We start from the raw sequence: 26,771 nt of genomic DNA, 5'->3' as shown, positions 1-26,771 counted from the left end.
TCTTATGTCCAACACCTTCCAAAACTTTTTGAAATCCTGACTCATCTCTCTGCAATCTTTTCAAACTTTATTTTGAAAAGATACTATGAACCCTCATGGAGTAATGTATATTTGTGAAGAGGGAGGCAAATTATACATCTATGCTCTGTACCTGTAGAGAGCAACACATAGAAAGGTTTCCATGCATGTGCACATTAAGATTACAGGGCCATTTAGAATGACAGATAAACTAACATGTTTATTTTGGGACTCTGGGAGGAAGTCAGAGTACCCAGGGAGAACCCACACATGTACAGTGACAACATGCAAACTCCATGCAGAAAGATTCATACAGTTCAAAATGATATATGACTTTCAAACATTTTTCAAAACCTCCTTTTATTGTGGTTAAGAACACTGCAAGTGTTTTGATATAAGTTTCTGTAACCTATACACATCTACAGGCTGAAATTGTTTATAACAATATACATTGTTTATGTACAGTATATAGTCATCATATACATATAAATATGTAAGATGAACTTCCATCTGTATTCAGCAAGATTCATCTTAGCATGGCTTCATATTTACCTGCCTAATAATGATAATCTTCAGTCCCCACTGAAGAGAGGCATTCTTGCAGTGTGATGGCACAGCCACTGTGCTTCACAGCTTGGGATGTTGCACTCAGGAAGTTTTGTTAGTTTTCTGCCACATAAAATTTTGTAAGTAGACCAAAGTGTATATTCTACTTATTCATATGGGGGACTAATGAAGATAACTAGTGTGGATGCTGTTCCTCCACTTTTTTCACAACTTATCTATTTCTGCATACTTTGTGCTATTTCAAGCATTCAACTTTTCCCGTACTCTGTTCATTCAGGACATTATGACTATGGTCTTTTGGTAAAGTTCATGAAATATCAAGCTTTTTGTGATCATCTTGGGCCATATTGAAATTAATGTAACATCTCATAATTTCTAAAATAGTTTGACAACTTGCCAGTGATGGTCAACTTGCTTCTGACAGCATTTCATTGTTTCAATGACATATAATTCTTGACAAAAAAATAAAAAAAAAACTTATTCAGTTTTATTTCAGTGAAATGAGCACAAAAAAAGAGTCTAGTTCGGATTGAACAAGCAAAGAAGTTTTTTATTTACAAGCATAAACAGGCTAACCCATGAGTCCTTACTCACAGAGTACTCTGAGTGCATCATACAACAGTCTCTTTGGGCTTGCAGACAGAAAGAAGCATTTTTCTTTTACTTTGAAATCAACACAATCAGTCTTTCTCTTATGAAAATCGCTTTTATGATCACTACACCTTAAAACACCATCTATCTGTATAGCAGCACCAAATAGCAGATTTTAGTTTACACTTCTAATGCAGTGACCTCTCTGGTAGTGCGTGAGACATTTTAAAGACTTATTAAGAACATACCAGTAAAAGTAATTGTTTCACTGCTGGAGTTGATTAAAAAATTATTAAGAAATTGCACGTTTTAAAGCAACACATTCAAGTTAAAGCAAATGTTTGATCCGACTTTTCCGTGCTCCCTGCCTGGGCCCTCGTTTTAAACGGATTCCTCACAGAGGTCATCAGTGGGCTAAAAACAAACAGTTCTTTTTGCCTGTAGGAACCCTGGTGTCTTGTTCAAGGACACTTCAGAAGAGAAGATATATTTGCATCGTAACGCTTCCCCGTCGACGTCCGAGCACACCACCGCCAGCCCTGTCTGCTGGTTAATGGCATTTTTAGCACGCGTTAACAGCTCCCGCAACAAAGCACCATAAATGTGCCAGCAATACACTCTAACATAGAGCACAGGAAATCTGACACTGATAAAAGCGTGTCTGGCCTCAGGGAGTCCGTAGCAAACATTTAAGTGGTAGAAAACGATCTGAACGGAAAAGAGGCTGCATCTTCTTTGCCCGTGTACAAATACTAAGAAATGTCCATGCAGATTTCTCTGGCTAGAAAGTGTTCTGACAGGATCAAAGGTCCAATTATATTACACATGTTTAGCTTATTGTTCTTCTGGGTTAGTTCCAGAGATGGTTAAAAAATCTTGTGATATGCCAAGAAGTGCACTTTCATTACAAACACTTGCAAAAAGATGAGTCACTCCCGAGGAATAACAGTCCTGCTAGAAACAGCAGCTTTAAAAAAGGCTTTTGTTTGAAATTGTAATGCTGCTGAAGAGGTAAGACAAGATTTATGAAGAAGCAAAACAATATATATATATATATATATATATATATATATATATATAAAAGTTCTCCTAATCAACAAGAGAAAATTTACTTGAAGTAAAGCAGATGGGATACAAACTGGTAAGAAGTCCATGTAGTGATAGTATATATGAAAAAATAAAAATAAGAGTGTTTTTGGCGAATCATAGTGAAATGAGAGAATAGAAGGGTTTCATCTGTAGTGGTCACAAGGAGGAGGAGGATGAATCCTAGAAGGTTGGGGGGGCAGATCAGGAGAACCCAGCTGCTGTCCTCCTGATGGTTTACCAATGCTAAGAGGTCTGCAGCAGGCGTCTGTAGTGAGGCATGATCTCGTGTTCAGGCAGGTGCAGGTTGAACTCCAGTGCCACCAAGACAGGAAACTCGAACGCTATAAGCTCTCTGCGGTTCACCCGGAATCGCTCCTCCAGTTTCTGCAGAGAGAATTCAGATGAGAGGACACTCAAGTTGTGGATCTCTGCAGCTCCTCCAGAGTTACCATGGCCTTTATGGCAGCTTCTCTCATTATTGTTGTCCTTGTCAGTCTGTCAGTTTAGTTGGGGGGTTGCAGCTGTGCGCTTTCCAATTTTATTATGGACCTATCTACTGTCTTAGATTAAATCTAGATTAAAATCCTACCTGTTTAGAGTTGCTTTTGAAACACAATCAATGAAACATTAATCAAAGAACGTATGGTGTGTAATGGCGGCAAAATGTAATGTTTCAATTGTTGACTGTGTGTTCTATAACTTTGTATTTTTGTGTTTTTATGATGTAAAGCATTTTGAAATGCTTTGCTGCTGAAATGTGCTATCTGAATAAAATTTGATTTGTCTTCATGAAGACCATCATGAATCACGAATTTACAAACCTCTGAGAACTTAACACAACAGCTGGATTCACACAGGTTATAATGCACACAAGAAGGACTCCACACACTAATTAGGCAATTCTAAAATCAAAGACAAGCTTAATTTTTGTATTTTAATACCAGAAAGCTGTTAATAACCATTTTTAATAACCATTAAAAGGTTGTATTGAATCAAAATGCAACAACATTGAAAGTTCAGACCCTGGACATGTATAACACATTCTATTAATAGTCTATCCAGTTTCAGCCAACTAACAGAAAAAATATCAAATGTATTGTAAAGATGTTATTTGTAAGAATTTTGAAAGCCATGAATTCATTCAACTCCACAATTATGTACTACTTTGTGATGGCATGTAGCATTGGTTTCTAATCAAAACCCCCAGGGGTTTGGTCCTGCAATTTTAAAGTGTGCCTGAATCCACCAAGTTTACTCAGAGTCCTGCTGATGGCCTAATTATTGGATTCAGTTCTAGGACACCTGCCCTCAATGACTGAAGTTCGGCACCCGTAATCTAGTTAATAAAATAACAAATGTGATAAAGTTCAACAGGGACTTGCATATTAAAAAAATTTCACATGCCAAACTCATCCTTAAAACCTCTACTTTTAATTCTGGCTGTTTGTGCACTACTTTGCTAAATTTAAATAGCAATTTTAAGGCTTGCAGAAAACAGGTCACTTCTGCTAAGCTGGAGAACGTTCAGAAACACCTTGGCTGACATACAGTACATCCGTCAGTATTTTTCCTTAAAATTTTTAAAACCAGATTATGTTTCCGTTCCTTTTCTGCTTGAGCTCTATGAGCAAACATAAGAAAATCCTTACACTTACCCCTTTAGATTTATTTCACCAAATAAACCAGTGAGTAATTTTTCCCTCAGCCTCAGCTGTATCTGCCCGTACATGTTAGCTCCTGCTTCAGCTTGCTTTCTCTCATTAACAAGCCTGCAACTGGTGATGCAACTGAATGCACTAAAAAGCCACCTCAGCGGACTTTATGATTATTATGAGAAGACTGAACCTGTCCCTTATTGAAGGACCTCTACATGAGAAACATCAAACATTTGTTTTCTGGTTGTGTGGACGAGAAGACCTACATCGATAAGAAGCTTGACCTCGTGCTTCTTAAGATCACCGCCAATCTTGGCTGCCAGGAGGACGCAGGCTCCAGCGCAGAGTTTGCGGTTCTGTTTGTTCAGCTTGCCTTGAAGAACGAGTTTTTCAAAGTAGACAAAAGCCATGGCCACAGTCGGCTCCTCATACCCGCATTCATCCTGGGCCAGTTTTTTTATCTCTCTTTTCAAGCTGTGAAAAAGTTTAATTTTGAAGTAGAGAAGGGGATAAAAAAGCCAATACTGACTAAGATAAACTAGAAGTAACACAGAAGAGCACAAATTATGCTCATGCTAATTTAACAAAAAGAAAAGAAAACTTCAATTCTTGACATTCTCGTTGGTTTACCTCCGTATCTTGCTTAGAGTGAGACGAATGTGGGGGAATTTCTCCTTGAAGGTCTCGTTCATGTCCTTCTTCAGGTCAAAGGGCTTGACGTATTCGATGACCGTGGTCTGGAAGGCCAAAGAAAAGAAACAGAGACAGTGTCACCCAGCGATCTTTGTGGATAACTTAATATGCTCACGTGTGGGTGTTGGATTTCAAGGTCTGATGAAGAATCTCTCTGGACACTGGCTTTATCCAGGACACTTAAAGGACAATCTGGGATACTGATGTTTTAGTAATGTGAGAGAACCAATGAGCTGTTGATTGTTTCAGTTTGTTGATAAGAACCTTGTTTTATTTCCAGGATTTTTCTAAGTCTTGTCAATGAAACAACAGGTCACAATGGCTGCTAAATCTTTGTTATAATGAACAGTGCTGTGCAAAAGTATCAATACCTCCATCCTTTTTTTTATTTTTACTTTTTGTCACATTACAGTCACAAACTTGGGTATTGGGAATTTTTGTTGTAGACAAACACAATTAAATGCAGAATTAGATAGTTAAAGGAAAATATGCATTATATATATATATATATATATATATATATATTTACAAATAAGGATTTGGGGTTCATATAACTTGTGTTGCCTAAAATTGATAAATCACTAGAAATTCTTCAGCAACCATACTTTACACATAACCATAATTTACATATAATTCAGTCCTCCTCTAATCTCTTCTGTTCTTTTTTTTAAGAAAATCGTACGTCTATTAAGAACCACAACCATGCGTTCCGCTGTCTACCAAGTATCCTATGCTCTTGAAACACAGAGATCACTCTTGTTCCATTCCAGTAATAAACACAATAGCCATTGTTGTTGGACGCTGGCTTTTGCTATCGAAGGAAGAGAGAGTGGCCTTGACTAACATTATAATTATATCAGTCCTTGTTGTTCATTCAGCAAGTCAGAGGAAAAAATTAAGCAAAGCAGGAAAATATAAGGAGGGAGTTTAGTCCTGTAATCCCTTTTCCACAATAAAACATCCGCTCTTTTATGAGAAAAACGGAGATGGTCTAGTTTTTAAAGCCGCTAAACAACAGCAGAGATAAAATGTTCTATTTACTGCATTCCATTGGGTGAGAAACAGAATCACTGGCCTTGATGATTAGAAATTGTCTGAAAATATTCCAAAAAAAAGCTGATACTTTAAATTGTTTTTTAGGAATAAATCGCAGACAAATCTTTCCGGTGTTATTCTTCCTGGTGAAGACGGGGGATGCTAAGCACAAAAGGTCAAAAAATAACTGCAGTGGAATACTGAGGCTACGTGTCGAAGCGGAGACGAGCCTCTTCCTATTTGTTTTGAATGAAAACAACCTTCCCAACCCGCTCAGAGGCTGTTGTTGCTGCTGCTTGTAGTGCCGTGTTAGACTCAGTATCGTCTCACCATGTAAGAGGGAAAGATGAGCACTCTCTTGTGCTTTCCACAGGGCCACTGTGGGTCATCCAGCAGGTTGGGGTCATACTCGCGAAAGTCTCCGAAGTCGTTCCCTGCAGCGAGGACCAACAAACAAAACAACATGAGCTTAAACCTGGAGTTTGCGTGTGAACGGCTTCCTTTAAGAAGAGTCCAAGTTCACTCGCCTGTGTCCAAGCTGCTCTGGTTGCTGTTGGCTCTGCCCAGACTGAGGCTGCGGTGGCTCGCGTTTCGAGACTGAGAGAAGGACGAGGTAGAGTCAATGGTGTTCCTTCGACCGCCCAGAACGTTGGTGGGATACAAGAACTGGGTGTACGAAACAGTCTGCAAACAAAAGAGTGTTTATTTGAATAATAAAATACCAAAAGGGTTCTGAGGTGGAATGCTAAACTCCAGACATCCCAGCCTATTTCTATACCAGAGAAATTTGTTTTCAATGCTGTAGAGAAAATAAACATAAAAATGATTAAAATAGATAGGCACAGCAGAGCAAGCTCCCATATTGATACTTTAAGCATGATGTTTTGGGCCCACAAACCTTCTTCAGACTAACAGAAGTGTGCCTGAAATGCCACACATGATAAAATCTTATTTTATGATTTCTACAGTAGATATTTATGATCCACAATCCAATCCAGTGAATTTTTGAATGTGCATATCGCTTAAATAATATGCAAAATATTTACGCAATATTTTGCACATCACTTTTTGATATACAGTACATACATTTGATATTATGTACATTCATATGCATATGATGCAACATAATACGGTATCAAAAAGAATAACAGGTTTATTTAGTTTGTCCTGAAATGTATTCATCCCATTTACAACTGCCTTTACATCAGTTTGTCTGGGTAGCTAGTTTATTTATTTAAAATATCTATATGAAACATCCCACAAGCGCATCCATACCATCTAAACTTTTTCACATTTTGTTTATTTACAACCACAAACAGAAATAACTTTTTTCTTATTTTGTACTTGTGATAGACCAAAGAGAAGGATACGTGATTTTTTTTAACCAAGTAAAATATACATCTGAAGAAGTATTTCAATTATTTATGATAAGCTCCCTTGAGACAATACTTCAAACTAACTTGAGCAGTAATTACAGCTCTAAGTGCTCTGGGCTTTTGCTCATCTAGAGAAAGAAGATTTCTGCTCATTTTTCTGTGCAAAATAGCACAAGCTCTTGTGCAATGGAAATCGTCTTAAATGCATTTTTTTAAGTGGTGCCATAGATTCTGAGTTGGATCTAATGCCTGCAGGACATCAAGCTCCTTGAGGACCAGTGTCTCTTGATCTAAACCTCAGCTGTCGAAGTTTCCCTAAAAGTTTAACTTTTGTCTCAGTCTCAAGTCTTTTACAGCCTCCGACATGTATTCTTCCACTCATCATCCCAAAAACTCAGAGAAGCTTCCCTCACCCTTCTGAAGAAAAGGTAGTTTCACACCATGATGCAGTCAACGTCTAGAGAAACATGGTGGTGATGAGTAGTTTTAGGTTTCCCAACAAATAGTTTATGGAATGAATCTTAAAAAATTAAACTCTGCTCAAACCAAAGATCAAAGCACTTTCTTCCACATGTTTGTTGTGTCTTCTGTATGGCTTGTGCCAGACTACAAACAGTTCCTGCCAATAAGTCTATATTTCAACAACAGCTTTGTGTTGAAAGTCATGTTTGTGGAGTGAGCGCCTAATGTTGTCCTGTCAGGTAGATTTTATTAAGAGCAGGCTGAATACAGATGCAAGCTAGAGTGAACATTTTTTAAAAACTATGAATCATTTTCCTTCCACTTCACAATTTTAAAATACTTTGTGTTGGTCTATAACCCATGATCCCACTAAAAATATTAAGGTTTATGGTTGTAAGGTGACAAAATGTAAAAATAAAAAATGTAAGGTGTATGAAAGCTTTTGTACAAATTCAAAATATTGCATACCTTCTAATCCAAGTCAACAAGACAAGTTTGATCTTCACAGATCTTTGCCGGTTTCTCACCTTTCCATCTGCTCCCAACTCCACTCCCTCCAGTCCAATCACCATTTCCTTGGCACTTACGCCTCCTGACGGGTGACGCTGACGCCCTTCCGCCCTTATGTCCCTAGTGAGCACAAGAGTTTTAGAGCTCCCACCAAACAAATTGTGCTGCAGCTTCGTCCAACCCCCACACTCCCTCCCTCTTGTTTTAGCCCTGTTTCATCTCATCTTCCTCACACACTCATGTTCTGCTTTACACATACAGACCCGGTATCGATCTGAGCTCATCGGCTGGCCTAGTTTCTGTTAACGGCTCGTGTTTTCAGGAGCTTCTCGGAGCACTCTTAAATAAATTGTGCCCTCGGGAGGCAGGATGGAGGAGAAAACTGAGCCAAACTCTGTCAGCTGCTGCCTCACCCAAGCCTGAGATGCCATACTGATGTGGGAGTGTGTCCCAAAACAGATGGCTGCAGAGCCAAATGTGTGTCAGTGGGGCAACGTGTGGGCAGGTTGAGACTATACACATGCTGAATAAGCTAAATATTTCTGTGAAAAGATTGTGCACAACACACAATACCCGTACCGATGTCTGTAAATACTTGTTTTACGGCCACACGCCAATGGAACAAACATATTTTTTGCTGGGCTTAAAACAATTAACTATTTATAGAAAAGCAACTGCAGTTTTTTCGATAAATATATTTTTTGTCATTTCCAAGTAAGTTGTTCGATTGCAAACTAATAATAAATAGCTTTGTAATTAGGCAATGAATCATTCTTACTTTTAGTATCCAAAGCAAACAAACAACCCATGCCTACAGCCAAATTATTTTTTCTCTAATGTTAAGCACAAATGCACTCTGACAGCCAAAGACACGTGCTAACACCGTCCTGTTTGTCTTCTGACCCCTTATCGTCCCTGGTTCAGTCTTGCTTTCTGTTTAACTCTGTATCCATATGCACACACATAAATCCTGTGTTTTGGCGACACATGGCATCTAGTCAGTCGCAATAAAAACTGTGTTATCAGACAGACAAGCAGGGCAAGGCACAATGCTGACACGTCGCAGGAAAGGAGACCCCAATGCAGCACGGCAGCTTTAACCAAATAATTTTAAAATGTGGAAAAAAAGATGAATGGATACAAGCAAGGACAAAGACGAAAAATAGAAAAGTTTCTCCTTTGTTATCCTGAGAATGAACAATGAATTAATGAGAAGGAAAAGTTACTCAGCAACATGCATGAATCTCAGGCTTTATGTAATCTGTTTGTTAGTGTTTCAGTTCTTATGTCAAAGCAAGCTTAAAATAAGTGAAATCACAAGAAAGGTAATAAAAATCTCAAGCTATTAGATATTTCAATAAACACTTTACAAACTATCATATAGAGCGGTCACAACCCCAAGTACAGGAGATTTGAGGTTCTTCAACTTTACCTGTAAGAGCATTTATTGCCAACACCTGAATAAGTTTAAGGCTTTTACATAAGATTACAGTTCCACCACAGCCCACAACCAACAGTACAGCCCAACGACCCAGAGCATAAAAACATGATGCAGAATATGTGGTTTCATACTCCTGTTAAACATAAATATTTGATTCCCCTCAGCTCAACCTAAAACTTGATGTTTATTTACTCGTCATTTTCTTATAAGAACAGATGGACTCTTGCTCTAAGGCGCTCAGTTCAGTTTTGTATGTTGTTCTGCCATCATTTCCCCCAAATGCAGACCGTTACAAGCAACCTATCTCATCTAAGCAGGGGCTTGTAAATTCTGCCAGTACGGGGATGTGGCCAAGTCAATGACTTGGTGAAATGGTCTGGACTTCCTTAGATAGAAAGAAAATTTAAAAAACTACCTTTCGTAGCATTGACATAAAAATGTTTAAATCAAAATGTATAACATGATCTACTAGCAGAAAGGAAATACTAAAATTATATAGCAAAGTAGTCTTACTGCTGTAATTTTATCTATAATTTAATTGACTGTTCATGTAAACAGTTGATTTTGAAATGGTTTTGTTGCTGTAAGAGAAGGAGAAGTTTAGAAGCTCTTTTTCAGCCAACTGATCAACAGTGTGCAGCAAAGTGTTGGGGAGGGGCAGTTCATGTTACCATGCACATATAGCCAGAGACAGCTCTTGTTCTTCCAGCACCGTCTGTCTTTCGACCACAAGAACAGTAGATTTTTGTAACCAGAACTTCAGAACTCTAGTGTATCATGATGAAGTTTACCTGCGACAGCCTAAATAACTATATTTAAAGATATGCTTTTAAGAGGCAATAATTTCAACTGTTTAATAGCTAAATTTTTTTTTTTGACTCAGGCAGGGAGGAAGATACAAGTCCAGTTAGCATAAATATTTTTCTACACTAGCAAAAATGATGTCAGTACAACAGACTTTTCAAACCCCTAAACTTAATGGATAAATCAATTATTTCAAAATGGCTTTTCTAAGATACATAGATGCAAGCTTAAACAGAAAGGGTGAATAAAATAATCCAATTCATGGTAAGAACTTAATTACAAAATGTGAGAAATACATGCTGATCTTCAGTAGAGCTCTTTTTGGAGTTCATTTGTACCACAACATGAAAGCAAATATTCAGAGAAGATGGGTTAGTGTTAAATGTCAATCAACAGTTTCAATTGAGTTGTCTGATTCAATTCTGTTCAGCACAAAACAAGCAGCAGACATCTAACTGAAAACTGCCAATATGCCTCAAAAAGCAGGCAAATGTGCACACTGACAGAGCATAGGGGGCTTATTAACCTTTGACCCTGCACTGACTGGTTGGCTTAGGGCATTCCACAAATACTCTGAGCCTGTTGTGCTCTGCACTAAACCTCAACATGGAGCTTTTCTTTCTGTGCATTGTATTCTCGGTTGTTTACCTGGCCTGTTTCCCTTTCCACTTCCTCTAAACCGTGTCACCACATGGGGGTCAGAACCAGTTTTGCAATACAGCTGATCTCTATGCAAACCAGGCAGAACCCCTTTATATTGAATTCTAAAAACAGAAATGTGTTAGCTAGAAATCAGCTATTCTATACAGCGGAGATCTGTAAAATTGGTAGAGAAGAAACAAAAAAGCATGGCTTAGAATTAAGCCAAATAATAATGCAGTATTATTGTTTCAGGCTTAAAAAGACTACATCTAAGAGGAGCAATTACCCCAGGAATGGTAAACAGGATGGACAGCAAAGCCAGCTATGGTAAAAAATTATGTGTGAGGGGGGGGGAAGGATGAGTGTCCACAAGCCACCAGAGCAATTATGACAAAAAGCAACAGAGGCAACAAGCAGAAAAGCTATCTAGTCTATTAATACTTACACATGTATGCACACAATTAAACCCTTGAAGCCATTTTTCAGCCCACTTTGTATTTATGACACCATCATAATAAAAAAATGCATCGGCCAAAATCAAGCTTTGAAGGGAGAGCATGTTGACAAAGGAGAAATATGGGCGGAATAAAGGAAAGAGGGAGCATAGGGTGGGCGGAGTCATAAAAAGTACGGCATGCCGTCTGATACATACCCTGCTTGGCTACAATCTTGATAGGGCAGGACAGAAAATACACTATAGAAGGATCTTCTGCCACTGATAAGGACTATCCTATGAAAAAGAAAATGGTGAACAAGCTAATGAGCATCTATCTGGTGAAGATCCACTGGTTGAAGTTGGAGAGAGATGACAGGTAAAACATCAGAGTAAAGAGAAGATTGGAAACCTTCATTGTGAAACTTTGGTATGTGGCATGTGCAAAAGCTTTGCATCACTACTAGTTCTCAATATTTCACTTCTAATGAGAAATAATACAGAATACATTACTGTTTGACAGTAATCAAGAAATCTTGAGCCAGATGAAAAAAAATGGTTTCTTGAAAGCAAGTCCCCATACCTGACATAGTCAGAGAAATGCTGTTAAGTTTCTTGAAACATAATTCAAAAACAAAAGGTTAACAAAATCAAAACGTTAGCTACTGCTGAGTGTATGCAATACAGAAAATGTCAAAGACATTTTAACCAAGCTGTTTTATAACTATACCTGAAAATGCTAGACTCAAAAACAGAGATTATGCTATTTTGGAAAAAATAACACTACAGTATTCCTACCCCAACACTGGGCTTTTAACAGCATGATATGGCATATTCTGAAATCTCTTCCAAAATATATTTTATACAATGGGTGTCTTTAAGCGCTGTCATGAAGAATTTGATGCCTATTGGTTCTAGTGCGTCTCATTCCAATCCCAAGTATTGAAACAGTGTCCCATCTGAATGATCCAAGCTGAATTGGACAACTTTTTCCTCCATAATAAATAAAATCAATGTTTTAAAACAGCTTTACGTTTACTCAAGTTATCTTCTTCTGATATTAAAAGCTGAAACATATAAATGAGAAAAACGTAAAAACAAAAAACTGTAAATGGAAGAAAATGCTTTTTAACTACAATGTGTGCAAGTAATAGATGGTTTAAACAAACAGCATTTCCCTGAAAATTGTCAGACATGAGGACTGTAACAAAAATAAATGAGAAAAAAAAGAGAAAACATCTTTAGAGAAGCTAAATTGTTGCTTAAAGACTTTATATCGTAAGTCAGTAATTAGAAAGAAACATGATGCATTTTTCCAATGACTTATTGTTCCCATTAAAGCTGACCAAGATTTTAAAAACATGTTAAATGCTTACTTCAAGAATTTCTTCTCATAGACATAAGGTCAGTCTATCAAATATAATCCAGTCCGTAAACAACACCAGTTCCAAGTTGCCAACTTCTTTAGCACATTAATTAACACTATGCATATGAGGGCAAGAATGGGTTCATCTTTAAAAATACAATCTAAGTCACCATCTTTTCTAACAAGCTGTGGACAAAATTGCTCCCTTTGTATAAGCCAAATGTTCAATAATGCTCTAAAATAGAACATAAACTTATACCTATTTGGATGAAAGACCAGCATTCAACTAGATCTCACATCTTCATGAGACGACCTGACCAGCAATAAAATACTGAAAGTCTCTGAAATAGTACGACTGAGTGTGTATTCAGTAATCGTTTGAAGATCAGCAGAATTTGTTTGACGTGAAGGATTTCTGTGCTGCAAACATGCTTAAGAGAACTGTGATACCAATATGAGATTCGGCATTCAGCAGTGAGACAGATTGCGTGATTTAAAAGAAAACTCAACAGTGATCAAATAAAGATTTTTAAAAAAAGTTCATTGGATTACATAAATGAACAACCGGATGGGATTTCCAGTTTTGTTTGATTAAGAGTTAGAGCACCATGCTGTGAATGGACCGGGCCTGTAATGTGAGAAAAAAATCAAGCTGCACTTCATTGACTGGGGCAGCCTGCCATAATTCAGTGAGAACTCTGCATTGACTGGAGGACGCCTCTGTTTGACTTCATACCTTCCATTGTGTATATCGTGTTGCCGCATGTTCTTTATGAAGTGGATCTTCTTGAAGCTCTTTGGTCGGGGTGAACCCGATAGGGTTCGACATCTAAAATGCAAAACAAACATAACAGTCGAACAGGAAAAGAAAAAGCGGAAGGCATTTCTCGAATTAATGTGGGGGACTTTTGCTTGTACCTGCGTAAAGGAGCATTTTCCTCAATGTCTTCTAGAGTTTCTAACGAAGAGCGCTGAGAGATGAGTCTCCTCCTGTGAAAACAGGCAGAAGAACGCAACCTTTAACTTAAGAGGATGTGAATTAAATTCCCCCCATCGTATTAACACAAAACAAGTTTGATTTTGTGGAATAGCTCCAGCAAAATGACTACAAATATGACACAACTGACACAGCAAAGAAACTTAACTGAAGGTCAAACAATGTCGAATGCACCATAACATATTTTAGAAGCTAAAGAAGCAATAAGGAGCTAACTCATTAAGAAACAAAAACATTCTCAAAACATCAGTTGTCGGCAAGAAGCAACCTTTTCAAGAAAACCTTGTTGAGCTAGAAATAATACTTTTATTTTTCAGTAGCTAGATTTTCAACTTACAATCTGGGACCTATGTCTGCCCTGAAACCAAAGAAGAAAAACTGTCACAATGTTCAAATATTTGTTTATTTATTAATGTTGTTAACATAACATTCACCAAATAATTACAAATTATAAATCATGCATCTCAAACTCAGATATGAGTTTTTACATTTCTTTTCATTTTTCCAACAAAAACCAAAACACGGGGACATTTAAAAACATACATTTAATAAATTAGAATATGTTCCAAAGAATCTAATTAAAAGATTAAAGCTAACTCTTAAAAAGAACAAAGGGAAATGAGTTGCTGAAAAAAATTATTTTCTAATAACAATCTAATATGTTGAACATGATTGTACATAACACTTGGCACTAATAAATGCATATTGACATGTGATGATAGTTTTATGTTCAAATAAGGCTCCACAATATAAAGAAAACAAATGATTGTTAAAAACACAACACAATATTAATTATGATTATCAAATGTTCTTCCTCCTTCTTGTTTTCCCAACATCACATTTTCTCCATCACTCTTTATGAGCAGAAGTATTTTTGTTGACAGAATCTAAGCATCAAACAAGCCAATAATTACCAAATGATCGTAAATATGAAATGACAGCAAAATGGATGTTTTGATAAAAGTGACATTTAGAAATATTGTAAAAATTAGACTAAAAACAAAGCAAAGTCAATATTACTGAATTCATGGTCAGTTTCAGGTAGAACTATAACCAGGCTAATTGCCTTTAATTGTTTGCTGTTAGTAGAAAGAGATCTTTCTCTTTCTGTTAAAAAGTCGTAATTTTGACTAAACGCTCTCACATAAAAAGGTAAATGATAAATAATGACTGTTGATTAATACACACACTATCATGTCTACCATCTGTTACATCAACACAGAATGCTTTTGTGGTCAGTAATCTCCTCAGTCTCATAAAGAGCACATAGTATTTCCCAGGATCAGAGCTGCTAAGAGGATAACGAGCTGGCTCCACGAGCCTTTTGTGTAACACATTTGGTCACAGATGGCCTTTATTTCACACTTTAGCTGCTTGACTAAATTCTGCTGCCGCAACGCTTTTAGTATGTGATCAGCTGCCAGTTTCAGAAAATAAAACCCACATGTGAAAGCTAAGTATCCCAAAGCAGTTCCAAAATTAGGTTATAATTGCATGATTAGCGTCACAGAAACAATGCTGTCTAACATTTTAGTCTGACTCAAAAGTTTTACAACCCCCCAAAATTTAAACAGTGAGAAGTTAACCCATTAATGTTCTAAAGAACTGGAATACTACATTTTTCTTCTGACTTCGGTTAGAAAAACAGGGTGGAACCGATGCTCTCTGTAAAGCCAAATGTGAAATAATGGAGCAGAAATGAATAAGTGTAAGATAAATGTGTTTGATGGTATCCAGAGCTAAGAAAAAAAAAATACAAACCGTCAATCTCTGATAAATAAAAAAAAATGCCTGGAACAATAATCTAAGTTTAAATAACTAGAAAGAATTGAAGAGACATCCACTGGGGCTCTGCTTATGCGTCACAAAAGAAGAGGGCCTGGCCTGACCTCTGACCCAGGGTTGAAGGAGAGAGTTCATGTGATTTATGGCCAGTATTTAATCATCCTCCTCTCAGACAAGAACAGGCAAAGTAATGATCCATGGCTGCAGCCTTCCTCGAGGGGCATGCTTTCTTTCACTGAGTCACTTTAATTGTGGAATTGCCTAATCTTCCAAAAAGTCACTTGAGCCATTTTAAATTATCCTTGGCTTGATATTTTGCAATGCATTTGTAACTAAACAGTGACATTTTCTCAATTGCTACACAGTTGCTTTGGTGTTTTAACCTTTATCATTTTATTCCTGCAGCCTCAGGATTAAGCACATGTGGGTTTGCTTAATCAATGTAAGATTAAGCAAATGTTTCTTCTAAGAACATTTTGCAATATCTGTTGCATGCACAAAAAGCTAATTTTGTCCTCATTTGACTAACTGGTTTGTTGCTCTCAGTATCACAGAGACAAGGAAAGATAGGTGAATTTCCCATATAGAAGTTTACTGTCAAACTAACATGACATTGGTTGGTTTTTAAACAATAATGTTGAATATCTGCAAAAGACCCTTGTAGATCGATTACAGGTTGCAATATGCTTTTTCAGCTTTCTTACTGGGTAACTTTTGACCGACTGAAATAGTCTTTAATATGATATATTGTATATTTCTGTGTAATCAGAAATGAATTCACTCTGTTTCTCATGTAAATTGCTTTGAAATTCAGTGTTATATAGATAAACTTAATTGTAAAGCTAGTTGGTGTGCAAGTTACTTTAGTTGAAATAGTTATCTTTCTGAATTTTAAATATGCAGACTTTAAGCATGTACACATGGTATTGTATTCTAAAGTAATATTGGACTGGGGACTCTGCACATGTCTTATCTTACGTGACAAAAAACAATCTTGATAGGAAATGGTTACAACAAATAGTCTCTTCTGTGAGACATTTTGTCCACTTCCAACTCAAATCTCTATAAATAGAAAACTTTGAAAAGCTATTTACTAGCAAGCCGACCATGATGTTTCCTGTTTGCTTTGTCACAACTCCAGCTTTCATATTTGAACTCTGATCCAACCACTGTGGATGAACAGCTGCTGTTCCTAGTGCAAAAGATGTTTTCTTGGCCAGCACAAATCCTGGAGACAAAAACAACAGTATGGCCACTCATTCATTCTCAACACAACTCTAAGAGCAAGGGTCAGAACAATCAGTGTCTAGTCCTTCAGTTAGACATTAACTGGTTTGAGTATGGCGCTTTGAAAATGGCTTGTAGCCTCCAGTCTCTTTTAAACAGTCCCTGTTATTGTTGCCTAAGGTAATTTTGTCCAGGCATGACCTCAATTCATGCAGCGTTACATCAATTCTGCTATGAATGCAATGAAATTATCTTGTAATAAAATGTGCATAAAAGGGATTTCCAATCCTGCTCAGTGGTGAGCAGGAGGTGAGCATAGAGTTATAAAACAACAGAGGGCTGAAAGTGGAGATTAGAAGGTTTTACACGTACGACCTGTTGGCAGCTTGCCACAGGACATGGTCTTCCATTTTGCGACAGAGTAAAAGTAAATGTTAAGGTCTGGATTTATTCACACATAGAAGGCCATGCCAAGGGGGAAGAGGGGACTTGATTATCTGATGAGAGGACAAAAAAAAATCCAGGGGAGCTGAGCCTCTCTGATCCTCGAAAGGACCGGAACAAATGGGATACATGAGGCAACTTAAAAAATAATTGGGCATAAAAGACGATAAAGAAAGTTCATAGCGTCTTATAAACATTCACAACTGAAACTGTTAGTTTCTAATTGGCAAGCATAGCAAGTGCATATGTGAGGACAAAAAAACTAAACGAAAAAAAGCGAATGCAGTGGCAATGTGTGATTGCTTTGAGATAAATGGATATACTCAGATAAAAAAAAAAGCATGACACGAATAATGGTTCTAGCTTTACTAAAACCATCATTTAAAAATAACGGAAGAAAAATGTATTATGCAAAATGTGCAAAATGTATGCTTTAAAATTCTCTTTTAGTGTTTTTAAATAGAGGATAATGTACATTAACAAACATAACCTTTGGACTGAAAAAGGACTATTATGTCTTGATTGACATTTATTCCTTTCATTTGAAAAGAATGTTATCAGATTTTTTTATTATCTTAACCACTAAATAAAAAAACCTTCATCAAAGTATAATTTTTTAAATGTTGATGGTAATGTTAAAAAAAATCTTGATATCTGGGAAAATTTGAAAAAATAGATCAGTTTTGTGAGTAGGACCAGATATGACCAATATTTTGACACCGCTGGACCCACAAAAGACATCTATGAATTGATGTTTATGCATAAGAAACATGAAAATAACAACAAATCATCAATTATCCATCTTAAAAAAACGGCTCCAATTTTTACATGAAGTTCTGTGGAGAAGTGGAGGGGATTTTCTTGGTTCTGAGGCAAGTTCTTCAAATCACTTAAGAGTTTTATTTGAAATTCACACCATGTGAAAGGGGAACATTTTTTCCTACATTTTGCTGAATAAATTATTGATGTGTTGTTGATGGTCTGGCGACAATAAGAACTTGTTTACAAGATGTGTAGAATGTTGGAACTCAAATAAACAGTAGAGTGGCAGGAAAAAGTTGCATGTGATGGAAAAATGAAACTGATTTATAAAATAGTAAAATATGTCAAAAAATTTAATCACTTAGTAATTGTTTTTGATCTGTTTAAAGTGCAAATTGTGCTTCCGCATAAACTTATGGAGAAGTAGTTAATTTTCAAAGTGAACAGCATCTCTGAATGATCTGAAATTATTTTTTATGAAAAGAACATTTTAAGAATGTAAAAAAAACTTATAAAGTTTTATTTAATAAGAGGAATATTGTAAAAGCTAAATGGTTAAAAAAGAACAAACTATGAGAAATGAATTAGTGATAAAAAAAAAACTACAATAATTCCCACATTCCAAAAAAATTGTTTATAGTTAAACACATGCTGGACCTTGTTACACTGTCTCATATTCAGCTCCTTGTGGACTTTCTGACCATATGTTTCACAGCCCAGACATTACAAGACTCTCTGAAGGAAAATAAAGCCTTCTTATATAACTCTGTGATTATGCCAACCATGACCTCACCACACAACAATCGACCTCATAACCAAAGATATGTGACCTAATCACACAAAACATGAGCAGACTATTATGTTGGCTCATACTCCCTTGTTTCCAGCCAGTTTGTTAAATCACTGAAAGTACAAGTGTCTGCATTACTTCTGTTTGGTGTGAACAAAATTAAAACAGGATGTGAGAAGCTTTTGTTTGACTGTGATGGAGGAGGAAAAGACAAATAGCGATAATTGTTCTACACCTCCAGCATACAGCACCAGATGGGGAATGGGGTGCTATATTTAAAGCTCGGCTCTTGGTGCACTGATTTATGATGAATATACATTGAAGAGTGCAAAGAACCTAAAGTTAATCATCATATTTCCACACTAGATTCTGAGGGTTTGAAGAAGCCCCTGGCCTCTAGGTGAATCTATTTTGGAGACACATCAGAGCCTCTGCGACTTCCTGAATGGGAGCAGGACTCGAGGCCAAAATCTCTAAAGGGAGAGTGTGTCTCTAATTCCTCAGAGAGAGGAAGTGGAGAGCAGAAAATACAGAGCCAGGCTGCTTCTCAGAAAGCATGGGCATCCTGCCTCTCCCAGCCAGGGACCTCTCGTCATGTTTCCACCAGCTGCCCAGGGAAAAACAAACCCGGCACTGTGTGGAGAGCGCTCGTCTGTTCACACACCCATAGAACGTGGTCGAACTCCCACAGCAGGTTATTCATTTCTTGGCATTAGAATTCCTTTTATGCGAATGTCCTTCAAAAGCAGGACACAGTCAGAGTTTAGCAACTTTATACTGAATTTATTAATGGAGCAACTGAGGTTGTTGCGGAATGAGAGTTCTAGGGTGGCTCAATAACAGCAAAATGCAGGTTTCCATTAAGAATATCTTGTCTCTAAAAATTCTACTTGAATTTTTTTAAAAGTAAGCATAAATTTAGTAAGAGGTATGGGTCATAATGGACACTGGGAAATGTTTTATAGGCTACATAGGCAACTGTCAATCCTGAGATTTCTGGTAAGGCATTTAGTTTTAATTTGTTTTTTTAATCTTTGTTTTAATATATATTTAATGTTCAAATTCAAATAGTGTAGTTCTCGTAAAAAGCTTACTAGTTGTCTCTTACCAATCTATAAAAGTATTACCAGCAATTTTGTCAAGATGATTTCACTTTTAAAAACTGATGTGGTCACTACAAAGTTCAAAGGCAGGTGCAACTGCAATAACCGTAAATTCTGTATTCTTTGAAGGAAGCAGAGCTTCAGTCTGGTTTACAATCCATTGTTGATCATTTCATAACACTATGAAATTACTTAAAGCTTCAGTGTGTAATGTTTAGAAAAATAGATATTTAAAATATCTGTTAAAACTGTCACTGTTGTACCGTCACTACTTTGTGATAGTACAACATGAGACAAATGATATGTGAAAAAAAAAGCAATATGCAGAAATGCACCGCTCCAGGTAAAAAACAACCAATCATGCCAGGAGGAAGGTCTTAAGGCCATCAACCACACACATGTATATGCTGCTCCTCAATGTGCCAATGTGTGCGCGTGTGCTTTGTTGCCTTGTAATTGTCTGGTGACCAGATGTACATCAAAAGATAGGGAGCCCCCCTGCTAGGACAAGTGGGAATTGGAGGATGAATGGATGGAGACATTCAACAACCTTATTGAATGCAACTTTTTTCCTAACATCATCATCATCATAACTGTGTGTTTTAGTTATATCACTGGACACCTGATTACATTGACTCTGCAACATTAGCTGTCAGTGAAAAAAGAAGCCTGTCTGTGACGCACCAGTTTAAATCAGGCGGACATCTATAAGATATAGGGCAGAGGTTTTAGAGGAGCAATATTTAAGGACACAGATTTAAAGATATTTGTGTAGTTATTATTGTAGTATTAATAACTTAACTGTAAGCTTCTTTTAGAATATGCACAAATGTAATTTTCTCCCTGCATCTTCTCACCTTATTTCAAATGGTGTGAATTTATTTCAATATTATCATTCACCTTACTTGATTGCATATATTCATTATGTATGAAGAACGATTGTGTCCAGACAATATAAATTGGTTTAATTGCAGCTTCTTGCACTGATTTGTAAAAATAGATTCATGCAGTGTGGTACTTTGGTGAGAATCTCAGCCCACATCAAAATCTGAAAGAGAGTTTTCCCCTCCTCACCATTTTCACAAGCCACTAAAAATGTATAAAAGCAAAGATTATGTCAAAAAAAGTAACACTAGACTTTGGCGACATCTGTCCTCCACAGTTCTCTGCACAAAAATTAGGAAAATGTAAAGACTGCAAGCTGAAAGACTTCTCATTCAAAGTCATCTTTTGACAGCGATTTATTTCATGAGTGTTTGTTTCCTCATCCGCAGCACTTCTCGAGTCAGAACAACTGAAGAACATTTAGGTATTTAGAGTTTTAAGCATATTTTCCCCTCACACTACAGCCTGATAGTTTGTGTAACTTACACTCTGCCAAGAAGGGGAAATAACAGTTTACTGAGTGTTTCACCATGAATCAGAGCTTCCTCAAGAAGTGTGGCAGAGACACCAGAGGGTGGAGAGGATTTAGCCAGATGGGTGGGGTAGAGATTTGACCGGAGGGGCTCTGAATGGAAAAAAACTGAGGAGAAAGGAGCTGAAAGCAGGTTGAGAGTCATTAGAGGACTGACATCTGTCTTGCTTCTATGGTCAGCCGAGACCCTCCCTCAATCTGTCCTCGCCGCTCCCACACAAACATAAAGTAGACAAAAGGGGGCAAATAAGAGAGGCGAATAAAACGGCTAGCCCCTGCTACACGTGGAGTCGGACAAGGGTGTAGAGTTACAGGATGTTTACGTCACACAGACCAAAAAGCAAGTGTGTGCTAAGCTGTAAAAGTCAGTTCCATAAAAAGAAAATCACACTGAAAAAAAAAGATGCACAGAAAGCAAAAGTGAACAAAATAAAACTGAAACCAGCTGATTCCCTGTGGAGCCAGTGAAGCTTGGTGAGTCATGGCCATGATAGCACCTACATGGAGTGCAGATGAACTCTCCTCCTGCTGTGCTTTGTTGTGTCCAAGCCAAGTGTGTTGCCTGGAACTGAGGGCAACTTTTCGAAGCAGCTGACTATACCAAATTTTCAGGGCAACAGGTCAGAATGTTCATTCATTCATGTGGAAAAGCAGGAAATGAAACAAGAATTGCTGAAAATTCCTTGGGTTTGTTACGGTTTCAAATGATCCGTCAGAAGACATTGTAATTTGGTTACAAAACAGCCAACTTTAAATGTAAACCGATGAAATAAAACATTTCTTTTTTACTACTTTTCTTGACCTCAAAGGTACTTGATGTCTCTTTGTTATGAGTTTTCTGTGTTTTCAATTTGTCACAGAAGGCAGACATCAGGTTTGTGAATGAAACCATACCTCACTAGTACGTGTCTGTTTACGAGCATGGAAGTTAGTGAGATCTGAGATATTTGGATATTTTTGTTGGAGTCCTTTTTTTGTGAATGCTTACGCAATACAAGTTGTTTTAACTTATCAAGAGAAATTCTTTAATTCAGTCAAGAATTAACTGGAGCACAAAGGACAGCTGCAGACCTGCTGATTGATAAATACATAGTGCAGATGGGACAACCACATCTAAATTATGCTCATAAAAGTCTTATATAATGAAAATATTACTTAAAATAAATTAATAATACATTATTAGAGAAATTGTATGCTTTGGAGTGGACAATCGTAGAAATGACAGCTGATGTGACAACTGTCCAGATAATCACAAACACCCACCACCTGAATATTAAACTACAAGTGGTTATTGCTAAATAAATTGACTGTCCACAGACTGCTTTATTCAAGAAATGTAAAATTAAATGGAAGGGAAAAATGTGGTACAAAAGCTCAAAAGCAACATGGATAATCACAACCTGGACATGATTGTGAAGCAAAGCACATTCAACAGTTTGGGGAAGATTCACAAGGCTTGGACTGCAGCTGCAGTCAGTCCTTCAGTGGCCACTACTGGACCTGTCATAATTTTTATATCTACTGTGTCACTTAAACGTTCAGTGTATGTGTTACTTTTTTTTTTTTTTTTGCTCTAACACATGAAAATATTTGTTTTGATGAAAGGTTTGAAAATTTTGCAAACAAATTGTGTTTTTACCATCAAGCAGATGTGATGGTAACATCAAGGCAGGCAGAGTGAATGTCTAAGCGGGACCCCGAAAAATAGAATTCTGCTTTGGGAACCTTGGGAACACTTGTGCCTTTATGCACGTGTGAGTATTACAGGTTGGAAACATCATTCAGTAAAAATGATCGAGGAACTTTTCACAGAGATATTAGTTTGCAGTGCATTTCGCGAAACACCACAGAATTGTAAATGAGAATATTACATAAGATGACTTCAGTTGTCCAGCAAGGAGGAAATTTACTAAAAAAATAACATATTTGTTATAGAAAAACTTGCACGAGTGACCTGAACTGAATTGAGACAAATGTAATGTCAAAAACATGCAACAGTGATGCTATGGTAGATGGTGATTTTAACTGAATCACTATGTTAATTTTTTTACCCATGCAACCTTGAGCCACTCTTGGAAAGCATGCAATGGGACAATGCATTCATGCAAAGGCACTTAAGAAGTTAGAAACACCAGTTGCTTTGCTTAAAATTATTACAAACACTTGAGATGTGAGAATGCAGAATATTAAGTATTAAGCTAAAAAAAAAATTTACCAGGCGTGTTGCAGGGCATGTCTCCACACGCCACTCAGTGAAGAAAAGCCACTATTTACATTTACCTTGACCTCTGCTGCTCTATCTGTCCGCCCTCCAGGCTGAAGCTCGGGGAGAACTGCCTGGAGTAGGCGGCAGGAAGGATTCCCTGAGTGTAAGTCTGCAGCCTCCCTCTGGTTGCCACTGGGACCGCGGAGAAAGGCGAGTTGAACGTGGAGGGCATAAAAGCGTCGCCCTCCGTGTCTGCAGCCGCCGGGGCAGCGGCGGAACCCATCCCACAGCTGCCCCAGCTGGCGAGCCGAGCCTGGGTTGCTAAAGCGAGCGCCTGGGTGGCCGTGGTCGCTGCAGCGGCAGCCACAGATGCCTCTGCAGCCTCGGCGGTGCCAGCAGCGCCGTGCGCCCCGAAGCGCTCCAGAGAAACCAGGCTCTGTCTAGTCCGTGCTTCCAGCGAGTTATCCTCCTGGTTCTGATCGTCTGCATCGTCTTGCACGGGTCGGCCGTCTAAAGAAATGTTGCTGAGAAAGGACAGCGCTGCTTGCCTCCTCCTTGGGTCTATGCGTTTCCGTGTATGCTCAATACTGGGGTGCTTTATCTGCTGAAGCGTGGCTGTGGATGTGTTGCTGCTGGTGGCAGCCGCCATGGTCCGCTCCCGGCAATCAGCGTGTCGATCTTACCTTGTGGACATGGATATTGTTCTGATCGTGTTTGTGTGGGTGAATGGAGGAGCCAGTCTTTTAAGTACATGCGTTTAACTGGGTGAAAACAGGGAGGTCACGTGTGTGCAGTATTGTGGCAGCACAGGGAAAATCTGGACCAATGAGCTTTGAGGAAGTCCAGTTTTTTTTCTCTTTCTTTCTATTTTTTTTTTACCTTTTCCTGACTGCTGAAGCTTCTCTGTTCTCTGACAGAGCATACCAAAATTACATAAACTTTATCAGGATATTTCCAAGCATGGATAAGATAGATAGATTTTTCTGCCTCGTTAACATTTTAGCTCCACTCATTTAAGCAATAAATCTTAAACACAAATGTGATCAAACTTTATTTTTCTTTCACTCAAGTTTGATTAAATATACCTTCTGCTTGCTTAATACTCACAAGGTACAGATGTTTGCACTGTGATCAATGGGCGCTGGCAGAATGGGGCCTGGCTAAGTTTGTTTTTAGAAAATAGATCGTTTTCTGAAATGTGCGAGTCAGCATCTCTGGAGCAACTGCGCCATCTGTCTGCTTGACATGCTACGCAGTGTTTTTTTTAAGCGAGTAACTGGCAGTAACTCGCTTTAATATGCCATCTAGTGGTATTATTTGCAAAAAGGTGTGGAGAAGATGTTAATGGATGAGCAGGGGTGCTTCCAGAAAGTTTTGTTTGGGGTGACCAGAAGAGGGCCACTTATCTTTGTGTAGTTGCCTAAATCAAAAGCCAGAATAGACGTTCATAAGTTTCATTTAGGTCTGCTGGCTTGTCTGATCTTAAAACTTATGTCTGACTAAAAATCTAATCTAATCTGATGATCTGTAACCTGATATCTTCAAGTACCTCAAAACATCTATGTCTAATGTCTTAGAAAAAACTCCCTGAGTTCCCTTAAAAATCTTGTGTTGTTGCTTTTAAAATATGGTAAACCTCCTAATTTTACCATATTTTATTGTCATATGTTTTATTTTCCTCATTTGAGGATTCATGCAGTCTTGAAAAAGCATGGAATTTAATTTGAGGGGTTTTCACATATGAATACATGAATATATTTATTAAAATATTATATATTTATTAAAAATATACCTCCACACCTCTTTGAAAGACAAAATGTTCAAATCCTCAGATTGTTTTTTGTTTTTTTACCTTATTACAATAGCTATATTAAAAGTCTAAATTTATATATTAAAAAGCATAACGTTTTAGTTAATTTTCTTTTGTATGACTTTCTTCATCTTTCATTTGCCACACTGAAATTAAGTTTTTGTCAAACTAATTGACCAAAATCAAAAGGTCATTTCCCTTATATTTAAATGTTTCTATACCTTTAGAACAAAACAGCCCTAGATTTGTTGCACTAATGAATAATGGAGTTTGGCACAAACAACCCCGCAAGCATACGCAGGTTTACATAACAGATGAATGGATGGATATTTGAGTACTGAATGATTCCAAAAATCAGCATGTGCAAAAAAATTTTTAAATGCTAATAAGAACAGTGTAGCATATTTGTTTATTTACAAAGTTAGATCTAAATGTTCAGTGACACATTTGGTGAAAAACAAAGAGCAATTCAGGACCAAAAACTTTGTGAACTGTCAAACATGGCAGCAAACAGGTACTAATTTGGGTTCATGTTGCAGCTGCAGGACGTTCACTATTTGTAGCCATTGAGTTGACCATCAACTCCTCTGCATACCAAAGCAATCTAGAGTCAAATGTGAGGCCATGTGTTGTGCCATGTGCTGAGGCTTGGTCAAACCGGGTCATCAACAGAACCAAACACAATATGAAACCTAAAACAAAGGTGCTGAAAAATATTCAGCGTGATGCGATGATTTAGTTGAAGTCCAGATCCCAACTTGATAGAAATACTTGTTGGGAAACGTGTTCATTAACAAATCCGCACAAACTTGATTGTGCTGAAGCAACATTGTAAGGAAGGACAATCTGTCCCAGCCAGGTGACACATTGTTAAGACCTCTGTAAAACAGACACAACTACATCTAGGAGAGAACCAATGCTTGCACAGGGAGGACATGCAAACTCCATGAGGAAAAACCCCGGGCCAGGATTCAAACCCAGAACCTTCTTACTGCAAGGCAACCATGCAGCCCCACAATTGCAGAAATTAGTCTAATACATTCTAAAGTCAAACATGTTAAAGTTTGCATATTTGTTCTGCTAGAAACATGCAGACAATGCCACTAGAGGTCCCTGCTGAACTACATGTCGTACTTCCTGAAACTTACTGCAAGAGCATTTAGCTGGTGGTAGAAAATCTCACAGTTGTAGTATGTATGCTACAATAGCATAAATCAGAACCATTTATTTAAAATCTGTGTGTGTCCTGCGACTCAAACAGGTTACAGATATTGAATCGGATCACAAAGACTCTCTTTGTCTTATTCACAGACTTATGTGATAGCATACGCAGACATAATGTGCAATTTTATAAAGAAAAAAAATTGCCCCTAAAAATCTGCATTAAAAAAATATTTATTCAAGATGTTCGCCTAAAAACATTACATTTTTAATCCAGAACTATAATTGAAAATGTAAGTTCTACATTTAATATTTAGCTCTTAAGAACAGTGATCTGTGGTGCGATGGCTTTGTGCAGACTGACTGGGCAACAATAAAAAGCAGGAC

The 26,771-nt window shown here is 37.6% G+C and overlaps 1 protein-coding gene across 2 annotated transcripts; it reads right to left on the bottom strand.

Annotated features, from left to right (window-relative positions):
- Positions 1-1,108: 1,108 nt before the first annotated feature.
- Positions 1,109-24,196, bottom strand: cables1 (Cdk5 and Abl enzyme substrate 1). 2 transcript variants are annotated; one of them, XM_023335205.1, is made up of 10 exons: positions 23,488-24,196; positions 13,601-13,672; positions 13,419-13,511; positions 11,536-11,613; positions 8,014-8,116; positions 6,176-6,332; positions 5,979-6,082; positions 4,551-4,657; positions 4,187-4,394; positions 1,109-2,649 (listed from the first exon to the last, which is right to left on the bottom strand). In XM_023335205.1, the coding sequence occupies exons 1-10, from the start codon at positions 24,060-24,062 to the stop codon at positions 2,509-2,511; spliced, it is 1,638 nt and encodes a 545-aa protein (XP_023190973.1). In that variant the 5' UTR covers positions 24,063-24,196; the 3' UTR covers positions 1,109-2,508. The 2 variants fall into 2 exon arrangements, with proteins under 2 accessions (XP_023190973.1, XP_023190974.1); XM_023335206.1 differs by lacking the exon at positions 11,536-11,613.
- Positions 24,197-26,771: the final 2,575 nt, after the last annotated feature.

Source organism: Xiphophorus maculatus, chromosome 6 (assembly GCF_002775205.1).
Source record: "Xiphophorus maculatus strain JP 163 A chromosome 6, X_maculatus-5.0-male, whole genome shotgun sequence".
Classification (NCBI taxonomy): Eukaryota; Metazoa; Chordata; class Actinopteri; order Cyprinodontiformes; family Poeciliidae; genus Xiphophorus; species Xiphophorus maculatus.
Note: the sequence above shows the minus strand (reverse complement) of the source record. Positions and strands in the feature narration are given on the sequence as shown.

Bases quoted from the DNA above. Each gene is read 5' to 3' on its own strand.
- cables1 (XM_023335205.1), bottom strand. From the start codon at position 24,062: ATGGCGGCTGCCACCAGCAGCAACACATCCACAGCCACGCTTCAGCAG. The intron at 6,333-8,013 runs GTGAGAAACCGG...TTTTGTTTGCAG, and splicing joins AGTTGGGAGCAGATGGAAAG to ACTGTTTCGTACACCCAGTT. The intron at 6,083-6,175 runs GCGAGTGAACTT...TCCTCGCTGCAG, and splicing joins CCAGAGCAGCTTGGACACAG to GGAACGACTTCGGAGACTTT.